The sequence below is a fragment of the Eptatretus burgeri genome, chromosome 8 (genome assembly GCF_056783735.1).
Source record: "Eptatretus burgeri isolate ZD-2024b chromosome 8, Ebu_testis_v1, whole genome shotgun sequence".
Classification (NCBI taxonomy): Eukaryota; Metazoa; Chordata; class Myxini; order Myxiniformes; family Myxinidae; genus Eptatretus; species Eptatretus burgeri.
Window position 1 is genome coordinate 18,839,979 of NC_140968.1, and position 14,307 is coordinate 18,854,285.

General features: G+C 41.7%; 1 protein-coding gene across 1 annotated transcript in view; it reads left to right on the forward strand.

Annotated features, from left to right (window-relative positions):
- Positions 1–14,307, forward strand: part of LOC147021238 (uncharacterized) — a 100,248-nt gene that overhangs the window by 22,042 nt on the left and 63,899 nt on the right. Inside the window, exon 3 of the mRNA XM_085891029.1 lies at positions 8,345–9,571. Coding sequence (XP_085747155.1) covers positions 8,345–9,571 — 1,227 coding nt within the window. The remainder of the gene's footprint in view (positions 1–8,344; positions 9,572–14,307) is intronic.

A 14,307-nucleotide genomic window follows, 5' to 3' on the forward strand; every position in this document is an offset into this window, starting at 1 on the left:
AAATCTCTCGTTTCTTGTTTTCCTTTTTCCCACAGCTCATAAACACATGTTTAGATATGATCAATTAAAAGGGGAGCATTTATCTTTGGCATGTGTTCAAGAAAGGTGAATGTACACTTGTGTTCAAGAATAGTATTTTCATCCTTTCATGAGCATGTACCTTTCCACAGCCTTTATTGAACACGTCTGGTGATCCACAAACAATTCCACAACTGGAAGGGTACCCGGTGGAGTGCATACTTCTGCCACGTAATTCCTGATCCACGAGAACATATTGGGCACAATGCATTTTTGAAATATCATTCCATACAGTACGATATCTTTTTTTGGCTCCATCTCTCAATGATGAAGAATCACTTTAAAAGTTTTAAATAATTCTCGTATCCTGATCTGGATTAGGATATTCACCAAAATCGAAGCGATTCGTTGTGTTCACACACCCAACCAGTCCACCACCTTTCATCCGAATCCATCCAAAACTTTTTGAGATATCGTATTGTTGCGAATCTGGAAGCTTGCTGCACACAACAGTCAGAGTCTCTATAGATCAGTTATATCGGAAAGTATGTGTTTCGAGTTAGGGTCCCGTCCCCTATGTCAAATGGGAATTAAGTGTGCATGCGCTGCAAAGTTATTTTATAGATAGGATTTTTACACTTATAACAACAACACGCCTTCACCTCGCTTCCTCGACACCACGCCATAGCGCCCGCGGTGGGCGGAGTGCAAGGCGGAACCTCGCGGAGGCTCTCGCCCAATCGGGGTGATGCGAGCGAGGTTGCCGTCCTTCGACCAATGGGACTCCTCCATTGTGTGAGGGGCGGTCTGCCGTGACAGGCCGCCACGCCCCCCCCCCCTCCGGTCCAATCAGCAGACTTGGCGCCCCTTTCGGCCAATCATGGGGGTAACGAGCGTAATTGCGCGCCAAAACCATCCAGTGAGAGAGAGCGGGTCCGAGGAGGTGGCTCCTCCCCTCTGGAAAAGGGGTGAAAAGTGTTTGGGTATGTTCTGTCTGTTGGGGAGAAAGAGAAGGTTGCCTTGTCAGCCTCGTCGCCTTGTCACCCTCGTCGCCTTCTCAGCCTCATTGCCTGATCATCTCGTCTGGCCTGCCGGCGTTCTGTCTGGTTCACCTTCGTGCCAACTGGCGTCCATCATTGCTTTGTGTTGCGGGTTCAAGTCCCGCCAAACCAGATCATCACAAACCGCACGAGGCGGAGATGTGCAAGACAGGTTCTCCCCTTCAGGTCACCTTCCCTCCCGAGCTGAAGGGCTGAAGAAAGGCCGCGGCCATCATTTCTTTTGGGTGTGTGCCTGTGGGTCCAGTCTGTAAGTCGGAATTGTTAAGTGCTCTGTGCCTTGTACATACTTGCATTTATTTTAGTCGGTTTTACCCTGCTCTTTGTGTGTTCCCTCCCCCCCTATTGTAAATAAATATACATTTGGTTGAATGTTTCAGCTCGTCCTCGTCCTTTCCCTCATTAGTTTAGCACGGTGCGTGCTGGGGGATTAAAAAGGCCGTTGCTGCAGTAGTTGTGCATTTGGACCGACGGGACCTCGGTAACCATCCGCTTGGGTTACGCAGGGGTCGAGCGCAGTCACGGCTCGTCCCGTTCGAGCTCCATCGAGGGTGTGAATTCCTCGGTATCTCGCCATGTGGGCCTCTAAGTATTTTGAAATTTGGCAAATAACCCTGTCCCACCCGGTTGAATTATTGACGATTCACGGTCCTGGAAGGGACCCGTACCTTCGGAGTTATCGGAAAGGTACGATCTCGATTCCAGGTGTTCGATGGAGCCGACTCTACTGCTCCATCTCGCGGTCATGCTCACCACCAAAACTCTGCTTCACAACAGTATTATATATCAGTTTAGACCGATCTGTCAATAGTGAAGAATCACTTAAAAAATTATCGGATCCAGATTCGAATCTTCACCCAAATTGAATCAATTCTTGCTTGTCACACACCCAAAGTGTCCACCAAGTTTCATCCGGATCCGTCCACAACCTTTTTTGAGATATCCTGCACACAAACAAACAGAGAAAAATTATGGTAACCAAGAGGTGGTTTTGCATTGTTCTTCATTGGGCAATGCAAACTGTAGAGGTGCAGCGTTTCACTGCAAACTCCACACTTTATAACCAAAAATTCATCGTTACTGACTTGTCCCACCCATGTGAACATTAACTTATCCACTATTATCATCACTACTTGGAAAGTTAGGAAAATCATCCAAGGGCTGGACATTTCAAAAGCTACTGGACCAGATCGTATCCCTGGGATTGTCCTGAAGATGTGCTTGTCAGAATTGCCCCCTGTTCTCTCAAACCTGTACAACCTATGCTTATCAAAATCAGTTTTCTCATCTTTCTGGAAGTTGGCTTCAGTTGTACCTGCCTTTTAAAGGTTCTGTTGAGAAATCGGATCCATCCAAATCTCAGCCGATCAGCTTTCTTCCCATAAGGATCAAAGTATTGGAATGCCTTATCAATGAGCAGGTTATCACCATCCTGGAAGACCACAATCTCCAAACTGATGCTCAGGATGGATTTCATCATTTCTCTCATAACTGAACACTTGAACCAGGCCTAAACTCGTGTGGTGAGGCCAGACTTGTTGCCCTTGACATCTCCAAGGCTTTTGATAGTTTGACACAAGGGTCTCATTCACAAGCTGCAGTCGCGTGCTATTCCTGGGCATCTGAATGCACTATTCTCAGAATTCTCACAGATCACCAAATTTTTGTGGCATGAGGGTCAATGTTCTGCAGCCCATATCATAAATGCAGGTGCTGCCCAGGTCGATGTAAGGGCCTTTGATGTTTCTGCTTTACAGGAATGATGTGCCCAAAACATTTCATTAAGGCTCGCCATTTTTGCTGATGACACAACCTGCTACAGAACCTATCCTTGCTGTCTGCCTGTTTCATTCCACCTTCAAGCCAGCGTCACTCTCGATTGGGACCTTGAGAATGTTAGTAACTTGGGAAAAGACTGGTTCATCAGCATCAATCAAAAGAAGACCCACCTCATATCCATGTCCAGGTCAAGATACCCCTCTTTTCACAACATCGTTGTGGACCAAACACCATAACAACAAGAGCGAGTATTGCTTTGCAATAAATGTCCCATACTGTGATATTTTCTAAGTCCAAAAAGGGCATAACTCTGTGAAAATATGACGAAATACCCTGAAACTCGAACTGTTTATATCAATTATCATAATAAAGCTGTGTACCAAGTTTCGGTGAAATATGTTTAAGGGTATCGAAAAAAAAGTCTGAAAAAGCACAGGTGTGACTGACGGACAGAAACCCTTTCATCCCCTCCATTGAAACCGGTTGGGGCCTAATAACTCGATGGCAACTGCCTTCTTGGTCCAGACATGACTTCTTACTTTGGTTGGGATAGGTACATTTCTGGCAATGCCAAAAGAGCTTCCTCGTGAATTGGCTGCTTGTATCGAGCTCTCTGATATTTCCCTCTTGAGGCCAGGCTCCACCTGTTCAAGACCACCATACGTTTAGTCATGGAACACTGCAGTCACATCTTGGAAAATGCTTTGACTCGTCTTCTGTCCCTTCTTGACAGAATTTAATGAAGAGGTGTTAATCTGGTCGGTCATGAACTGGCATCATCTCTGCAACCTTTCTTTGTTTGACACTTTGTGGATTCTCTGTGTCTCTTCTGCAGGTACTATAATGGAACATACTCAAAGGAACTTTCATTCCTTGTACATCACTTTTGCATTCTTTCACACACATTATCTGTTTGGCAGTCTCTGCACAACCCCACACCATCTGTTTCTTAGGGCAACACGGTACGAAATTCCTTCAGTTTTTTTTTTTCCCCATGCCCTGCCAAACTCTGTAATTCCCTAACTCCATCCTGTTTCCCAGTAACATCAACCTTTCCCAGTTAAAGAGAGATGTGAATAGGTTTCATTTAATCCTGGTACTTCCGGTTCCCACAATTTATTTTTTGTCGACCCCACCTTTGAATGGTGCGACTGTGCAGACTCCCTGCTGTGAAGCTGCATTCACACGATTCAGACCGACCAAGGTTAGGTCAATAAGTGGCAGGATTTATCTGCTCAGTTAAGCAGGGCTGTAAGGAATTTAATTCAGTCATGTGTCCAAGTGATTAAGTGGACATCGTCCTACACAATCTGAGGGAGAGAAAATGGAAAACAAGAACGGTGTGAATAGGTCCTCAAGCAGGCTTCTCAGACAGGATTATCACCGGCTCCTGGGGTTTGTGAAGAGGTTCCGATCCTCAGGAGGCTTCCTCCTGAGGTCAGGCAGGATCTGCAGGTGGCAGTCATACCATCTGTTTGCCTGACGTCTTTCTGCGTTGCCCCAGCCTGATGAAACTGTCACATAAAGTGGTTCTTGGAGTCCATGCAACAATTGTTGTGTTTTAGGTGGCATCATGGTGAGTCAGATGTTTAGATCCTCATGGAGGATCTCTAAGTCGAACTCACGTTGTTCTCGTGGACTTGTTTGTTTCACAGCCTTCAGTTTTCATCAAAATTTCCTGAAACTTGGCGTATGTATGTAAAAATTCCCTGTGCAGACAGTAACCATCTCCAATTTTGAAAATTCCTCCGAGAAAAAGTTATGATGTCAAAATATCTCCGCTAATGGAAATCGGCAAAAAGATTATCTCAAACTTGGCAAGCTTTTTGAATTCTGTTTGCGGGAATCGAACAGGGCATCAGCAGAGATGAATTACCGCACATATGATGCATCACTATGATGTCATATCAATTTTTATGACGTCATTCCTATTTTTTGACATTTTTTGTTTCACAACCCAGAGTTTTCATCGGATCTTCGTGAAACTTGCCATGTATATGCAGAAAGCATACGCAGTAACCATCTCCGATTTTGGAAATTCTTCTTAGAAAAATCGTTGACATCATAATATCGCCGCTAATGGAAATCGCCTCTACCATTATCTCCGAAACTCGGCAAGCCGTTTGAATTTTGTTTGCGGGAATCAAGCCGGGCATTAGCACAGATAATTTATCACAAATCTGATACATCACAATGACGTCTTATTCGTTTTTATGACGTCATCATAAAGAGGACGAGGATCTTAGCTCATTTGAGCTTGTTAAAAGTATTCTCAAAATCACAATGCATAAAGGAATTAATCGTTCAGTGTAGGGAGAAGTCAAATACCCTGAAAAGTCATTGCAAGTGCAGAGAGAGATTGTTATTGATGGAAAGTGCAACTCCACCACAAGGCTGTGGTTAAGGCCGAACAAATTGGAGACAACAAGTCAGGGAGAGACACTAAAGAGTCAGGGACATTCTGTGAAAGGAAAGATTCTGTGAAATGGATGATATCTGGTTCATTAGCAGTGGCCTGGATTGAGAGATCTATTATGTTAAAGCAGAGACCTTGGTTGATTGAGGTCCATAAAGTTGGGGATGGAGCGGTGGCATTGGGAGGGTGCAGGGTTGTGCTGGCAGGGGGTCGTGGGCATTGCAGGGGCAAGATTTCAGGAAGGCTTTGAGTGGTGCGGTAATGTGCAACGTTTGAGTTGCTCAGGTGCAGGGTAAGCATTGTGGTGGTGGGTGTGGGGGGAACGATTGAGAGGGTAGGTTGAAGTGGGATGCAGAAAGGGGGACATGAAGTGGAGGAATGCTGATTCCAAATTCCAATATTGGACAAAGGTATTCTGAAGATGAAGAGGAATAGATGATGGTGAAGATGAGGTACTCTTGATGTAAAAATAAGGAAAGTGAAGCATTTTAAAGGAAGAAGCATTTTTAATCAATGAAGAGCTTGAAGTGTTTGAGAAAAGGGGGGGGGGGAATGGTGAACAGAAAGTACAGGCAGAAGGAAATTCAAGTGGAATGAGATTTCTCTGAAGTGAATTTTTGTATTTTTTTTTTTGAAATGAGCATAAGAAATACGATAATTTTGAGGTTGAAGTGAAATATTTGGAAAGAAAGAAGCAAAATGAGGAATATGGAGACAAAAGGTACACCATTTTACAGTCGCCGGCTGAAGTAGGCCGTGATCAACACAAACTATTAATTCGACAAATGCAACACCATACGGTACGAATTAACACAGACAACACGTGACTTGAAATGATGTGATCTGCCTCAGATTGTTCGGCATGCATCCACAGAATCCCTTGTGACAATAGTCACCATGTGGCTTGGATGTATAGCATGCCTGCCAAATAAGGATTGCACCATGAAGCGACTCCCCAACTTTTAAAAGCATCTGAAAACATTTGGAAGTGTACCTCTGCACAACAAAATATTTGGAGAACTTTCTGAACAACTTAATACTTTCTGATCAAAAGTTAATATCTTGCAGCCCGAACCAGAAAAAATCCTTGATGCTCTGGGCCCATGAGGCACGAGGGTTCATAGACGTGCTTGTTTCTTCTCAAACCTTCGTGCTTCTTAACACCGATGGGGAGATCATATCTGGGGCTTTCCGATGCACAGGGTTAGTTTAAAGTGATGCTATTTACGATAAATCATGTTTCGAAGAAGTGGGAGTTGTGTGAGCTTTTGGTGCCATTATAAATATTTATTTTTGTATGGTTCCGGGGCCATGATAAAAAAAAAGAAGGGCACTTGGAAGAGTGCGTAATTCCACCTCCAATGTCAGATCCAGTGAAACATATCGAGCCCAATAACTTTTTGAAATATCATGTTGTTTGTCGTTTTTAGCCCCATCTCTTAATGGTGAAGAATCGCTTTTAAAAATATTGGAACCAGATCCTGATTTGGCTCAATTCTTCCTGGTCACACACACACACACTTTTGTTCACACTTTTTGAGATCTGAACACACTTTTTGAGATATCATGCTGTTTATCGATTTTTTCCCAATCTCTCAACGGTGAAGAATTACTTTAAAAATTCCAGCAGCCGGATTTTCACCAAAATCTAATCAGTTTGTCCTTGTCACACACCCGACCTGTCCACCAAATTTCATCTGAATCCGTCCACAGCATTTTGAGATATCCTATGGACAGAAATGGGTGAAAACATAACCTTCCACTTTCGGTGGCGGAAGTAATTTTCCTTGATTTTGCATCTTTTGGTGAGAGGAGAAGCGTCCGTCTGTTGTGACCACTGCCACCACTAGCTCATTGTATTAACAGAAAATGGTACGAACCCAGCACCTCTCATGCATTGATATTTCTCCTATTGCTGTATTTCTGAGTGCGATTTGAATTGAGGAACAACATTGTGGTTTACCTATTTGAAATTGCCACTCTCGTATGAACACTGAAAACTGTGTGTGTGTGTGTGTGTGTGTGTGTGTGTGTGTGTGTGTGTGTGTGTGTGTGTGTGTGTGTGTGTGTGTGTGTCTGTGTGTGTACATAGTCTCGGCTCGTGGAATAAAGGTCTATTTGAATTGCGGTTTAGCGTCAATAAAGGCAGGTTTAAAGTGCCTGGTGAGTCCAACAGTTTCACTGAAAACGCACAGAGCACATGCACAAAAGGATTCTTAGGCATTTCTACATCATTTCACAGGGATTGCGTTTTTGATGGGATATGACAGCAACACATGGGCGAAAATATAACAGAAAAACACAAACGATCTAGTTTGGAAAACTTGACTTTAATGTGTTGGATATAGCATCTGGCAATGACAAGTTTGATCTACACGTGTAAAAAAAATATATATATATATCCCCAAACGGGAAGTCAACGCAAGAGGTCGCAAAATTATAGTGCGGCTTATGTACACCAAATTATGGTTATACCAGGTCGAGCATGGGGAAATACCTCTGAAATGGTTGCGAAACATACCAGATCGTGTGTGCATATATATATATATATATATATATATATATATATATATATATATATATATATATATAAATATATATATACATATACATATATATATATATATATATAAATATATATATATATATATATTTCTCGTTTTAAACACCTCGATTCATCTAACATAATAGCGGCAGCTTTATGGAGCCTCGTTCTAACAGCGGAAATGACGTCTATTGCATACCACCTATTGGCCGGGTTTGCATTTGGCAGTGTTTTACACATGATGTCCATTATTTTCAAGTGATGTCGATCTTGTAAATGTGGAATCTGGATGACACAACAGTTCATCTTTCTCATAAATTTAAGATCTCCTTCGAGAAAGGGAGATTCAAATGTTTATTTGACAAATGGCAGCACTACCTGTTCTGCAACGCATGAGCAGAAACCGACAAAAAGAACATTCAATCTTTTGAATTCAGGGTTTATATAATTTTTGAAATCAATAAATATCTTGCATTTTGAGTTTTACAAAAAAAAAACCCAAAAATAACTTCCAGTTTGTTTTTGCAGAACAATCAAGCAGTCCAGTTGGGCAGATGAGGTCCAGGAGCAGCTTGATAGTGAAGAAGATGTCTATTTTGAACAACCAATCACAAGAACAAGACTCACAACCTTCAAAATACAAGTGCACATCTGGTGAAAACAGCACAAAGACCAATGTTAAATTAATCAAACCCCAAAAGGTTATCGAAAGTCAAATGTGTAATAAGTGTAATATATGCAGTGCACATTTTACTTCACCGAGAAACATCAAAATACACATGAGGACCCACAGAGGAGAACGCCCACACAAATGCTCTGTTTGTGATAAAGGTTTCTCTCGAAAAAGCAGTTTGAATGTACATTCGAGGATCCACACAGGAGAGCGTCCTTACAAATGCTCTTTATGTGATAAAGGTTTCTCTTGTATATATGCCTTTTATAAGCATATGAGGATCCATCCAGGACAGCGACCTCACAAATGTTCCATATGTGATAAAGCTTTCTCTCAAAAAAGCGATTTCAAGAGGCATATGAGGATCCACACAGGAGAGCGTCCTTACAAATGCTCCACATGTGATGAAGATTTCTCTCGAAAAGCTGATTTAAATAACCATATAAGGATCCACACAGGAGAGCGTCCTTACAAATGCTCCACATGTGATGAAGATTTCTCTCGAAAAGCTGATTTAAATAACCATATGAGGATCCACACAGGAGAGCATCCTTACAAATGCTCCGTGTGTGATAAAGGTTTATCTCAAAAAAGGAATTTGAATATACATATGAGGATCCACACAGGAGAGCGTCCTTACAAATGCTCCACATGTGTTAAAGATTTCTCTCGTAAAAGCCATTTGAAGATACATATGAGGAGCCACACAGGAGAGCGTCCTTACAAATGCTCCACATGTGTTAAAGATTTCTCTTGTAAAAGCCATTTGAATACACATATGAGGATCCACACAGGAGAGCGTCCTTACAAATGCTCCTTATGTGATAAAGATTTATTTCGAAAATATGATTTAAATAAGCATATGAGGATCCACACAGGAGAGCGACCTTACAAATGCTCCATATGTGATAAAGCTTTCTCTCAAAAAGGCCATTTGAAACTGCATCTGAGCATTCACACAGGAGAATATCCTTACAAATGCTCCATTTGTGATAAGGGTTTCTCTCAAAAACGTGATTTGAATATACATATGAGGATTCACACAGGAGAACGTCCTTACAAATGCTCCATATGTGATAAGGGTTTCTCTGAAAAACGTGATTTGAATGTTCATGTGAGGAGAGATGAAGGAGAGCATACCAAAACTCCACACAAAAACAACAGACAACAATACAGGAATGAGAAAACGAAGCATCCTGCAAATCCCTCAGAATAGAAGGCCCCAGTTACAACACAAAAAAAATGTGTAAAATAATCAGCAGAGTCCCAACACAAAATGAGACTAATTCTGAAGTCATCCCTTTCTACAATTAACAAAACCAAAACTATAAACCAGATTGCATTGTTGGTATTCCAATGTGGCTGTGCAATTATAAACTGGATACAATTGGAGATCAACAATTTAGTCACAAAACAAGGAAGCTTCTATTACTCACAAGATGTTCTCGAAAAATCTATGCATACTGCGGTTGAATTCACCAAAATGAGAATGAAGAGGTGGTGTGATTGAGCTGAACCAAGTGCACAGAATATCGTGTGTTGGACTCGCAGAATATGTGAAAAGCTCAACAGACTATAGTATGAGATGTGTACATGAGCAAGAAAACAACAAACCAGAAAAAGGATCCTCAATTAATTTAGCAACAACTTCCAAAAACAGGTGCAAATGTTGGATACGACACAGTAAAATGAAACAGAAATAAACAAACGCACCCCCAGTGATTGCAAAAATAAGAAAAACTACAAAAACAAGTCGTTTATATCCTCTAACAAATAGGAGAACAAGCCGGTAGGCAGACATGGGTAGTCGACTACCCAATAGAACCTGACGCGATGGGCCCGTTTGATGGGGTATGACCTGAGGATTAAGCACAAGAAAATTCATGATTCTTGCTTCAAGGGTTAATGCTGCAGATTATTTTTTCGTTAAAATACCCCCACATTTAGAGGTTTTTCGGCTGTTGCTCGGCAATGGAGGGGTCCATAGCAACAGTTCTTTCTCACACATAACTAGGAGATACCATCAACCCACCATACCAGTTTCATGTATATTTGACTCATTGTCTCTGAGATATAACGAACTTCGTTTTTTATTGTTTTCGACCAGGGTTCATTCAAAGTCTATCTTCTCCGACAGTTTTCATGGGATCCGGCTGGAAATTTTTGACAATATGGCTGAATGTACTGCGCTCGTGGCCCGATTTTTGATTTTCGAAATTTTTTTTTTTAAGATTTAAAAAAAATTTCAAAGTCCCGTTGCTGAGCAACCAAAGGTGCGTCAGCAACCAGTACCTACATGGCACAACGAGGTCATAAACTGGTCATACCACCCAAATTTCATCAAAATCGAACAACTGCAAGGGGGTCAAAAACCCCCGACAAACACACCCACGGACAAACCGACACCATGACCAACAAATAAGGGGAGATCAAAAAAAAATTTTTTTATCGAAAAAAACTTCTTTTTTCGAATTTTTTTTTTCGACTCGATCGACTACCCAATGATAAAAGAGCAGGAATATTAAAAGAAAGAACTTGACAGAACATGGATCGAAAAGGAAGACTCTTTGGAATGGCTATGAAGACGTCAAATTAATTGTGATGGACAACGAGTAATCATAAATGCTCAAGACCAAGGACATGACATGAATGCCTTTAAGAAAATGGTGGGAAGTGGGGACACCACAAACAAAGCATTGTGTCAGGACATCGAGCTCAAACACAAAAAGGAAAATCAGAATTGTTGATTGAGGTTTCAGTTCCCAATGACTTTGGACTAAATGCCACAGAAATCAGGAAAATGACCAAATACCAGGATCTGAAAAATGAGGTGAAGACGACTTGGAAATTGAAGAAGGCTGACATTATTCCAGTGATAGATGGAGCTGCAGGAATGATAAAGATAACCCTTCCTGAGTACTTAAAATCATCGTGGGAACATCACTCCAAACGAGCTGCAAGTGGAGGTTGTCAGACATTCAGTGAAGATTTTGGAAAGAGCCCTTGGAACGAGGCTATGAGAACGACATTTCACAGTTTGATTCATGAATCATGATCCTTTACCAAAAAGGAGGTGGAGCTTTTAAGTTCTGGGAGAATTTACTCCCACCTCCTGAAATCTGTATGAAACCAGCAGTTTGAAAATTTACTCATAAGATTCAATCAAAAACTTCGGAAGTAGAAGCAGAGTGTTGCAATCTCTCCACCTCAAAACGATGAACTAGTTCTGGAAAGGGATTTATGAAAACTGAAAAGAACACAAGAAGAAGGTGGAATAGATTAAAAACTTTGAAAGGAAGAAGCAACATCGAGGGGATATTCCTCAAGTGATAATTGCCAAACAGAAAATTATGAAACTCGCCAAGATGCCGATTCAAAACCCCTGGATGCCATCCCACATTCCTGATGCTCCCCACAATCACTACATTCGAGCATTGGATGAGCTTATCCAAGGGGAAAAGGCAACGGATGAGTGGAAGTCCAATCCTGATCTTCCTTCCTGAGTTTTCAAGAGGCAATTCACCATTTTAAGTCCTCTATCATCCTGACCCACTGTCTTTCGATCTTCACTCATTCACTGTGTCTTTTGCACCTGAGAAGGAGGAGAATGTTCATTCAAACCAGGAGTTAACTCGATTCTACCCTTGTTCAACATGGTCTCGGCTCGGGGAAAGAGCTCGGACACCGAACAGATCAGGACACAACATAATGAAGGGAACAGCAGTAAAAAGGGGAAAAACAGATGGAGATTGACAAACAAGAGATGCAGGTAACTATGAGCGGTAGGGGACAACGTAAGGTGTGGAAAAATTGGATACATAAGCAGAATTTTTGAAGTGGTGGGGATTGTTTAATGAGTGTAGAAAAGATCATTGTTTTTGATGGGTGATGACTTGAGATGGTGGTGAACAGATGTCTTTAAGACCTGGAGGGAAGAATCAAATTGAAGAATGTGGGGAAAAAGAGGAATACATGAGTTAATGTAAGCAGTGGTTCTGGATATTGGCAGTTTCACTCTAAGAGGGTTGCTGGTGTACTGCATGCATCCTGAATATACTTAGGAGAGAGGAAGCATGGAGAGGGAAGAAGGTGATAGACCAGAAGTGATTTGGAAGAAGTTTGAGACCACCGACTTGTTAGTGTTGGCAAAGTGAGAGGCCCATGGACAGATTCATCGTGAGAGATTCCCATGATCTTGAAAGCCTTAAATTCCACAGCTTCAAGCTGAACAAGATGGGAGCAAACGGAGCCAGCCCAGATGGGAGAGTACTCCATTAAGCTATGGATGAAAGCCTTGTAGGTATATAGGAGCTCAGGTGTACCAAGGTGTGTATGTTGATAGAAGCTCAGACGATGCATGACAGAGGATGTCAAGTCTGGTTTTGGAGAACAACTTTGAAATGTGGCTTGCCCAAGAGAGATCTTGGCTAACAGTGAGGCCCATGAGTTTGAGTGACTGAACCTCTTCAAGAGGGTTGTTGTGAAAGTTGATGTGTTTGTGGTATGGTCCTTGGGGGAGGAAGAGAGGGGGAGAGAAGTCGAGGAAGATGGGTGTTTGACCAGTTTGTGGTCTTTGTTAAGGTCCAAACAGAGGGAAGAAGCTGCTGTCTGTCAGAAGGATGAGGGATCTCATGGCAAAGAGTGGAGTCATCAGCAAAGAAACAATGAGGATTTTCCAGAGAGTCAATGAGATCATTGATGAAGATTAGGAATAAGATGGGGCTAGAAACACTGCATTGGGTCTCGCCTTGACAGGGAGGGGCGAAGAAAAGGTTCCGTTGAGAGTCCCCTATTGGCTACGAGAGTGTGGAGGAAGTGAGTTATCCAAGAATGAAGTATACTTTGATTCGAAAGGCAGACAATTTGGAGAGCAAAGCAGGATGTCAGACCATATCGAAAGCTCGAGATATGCCCAGAGAGATGGCTTTGTTGTCATGTCTGATATTGAAGGCCTCCAACGATTTTTGGGAGAGCAAAAGCAGAATCTCTAAGTTAGAGTGACCTGGTCTGAAACCAAATTGATGATTTGTGATGAGGCTGTTGGATAAAAGGTATGATTTTATATCAACTGCGATGATGGATCCACGACTTTGCTGATGATCGGAAGTTAGCTCAAATGCAGGATCCCGTGCCCTAACAAACTATTGTAGATGCCAGCTTGTAAGAAGAAAATATTTTAAAATCCTTTTTCATGCCTCTCGTTCGGTTTTGCCTCTATTAATCCAAGTGCAGTCAAGTGAGATATACCTTAAAATTTCTGCAGTTTTGTTTAAATAACTGTTGAATGTGAAATAAGAATGACTTGTCTTGCTTCAACAGTTTATTGAGCATTGCAGGTGGAGATGGATGATAAACCATGAAGATACAATGAAAGATCTGTCAGGTTGTATTCAATGACAATTTACGTTCCAAACTTCCGGGCAATACTTTGATGTGTTCAATGATAGATGCTGTTACCATTAATTATAGTTAAAGAGCAAATATATTACTAATGTAATCTACAAGCCATTGAACAATTTTGATTAACTATCTCCAGTCATTAATTCCTGTGTTAACGAATAAAGACATGATAGTTTATAGACAAATGTACATTCCAATATGACAAATGACTGCAATTATTCTACAGTTGAACAGTGAAAATATTATAGCAAGCTAACCACGAACAGTAATAGTAATATTGTTCTCCAATAAATGATGTATAACACACATGAGTCATGACACTTCTTATTAGAGCTCGTGCGATGTATACAATTGCACCGAGTTTGAAATGTCCCCGGTGTCCCCCCCCCCCCACGTTCTTGTGACAGCCAATGACGGC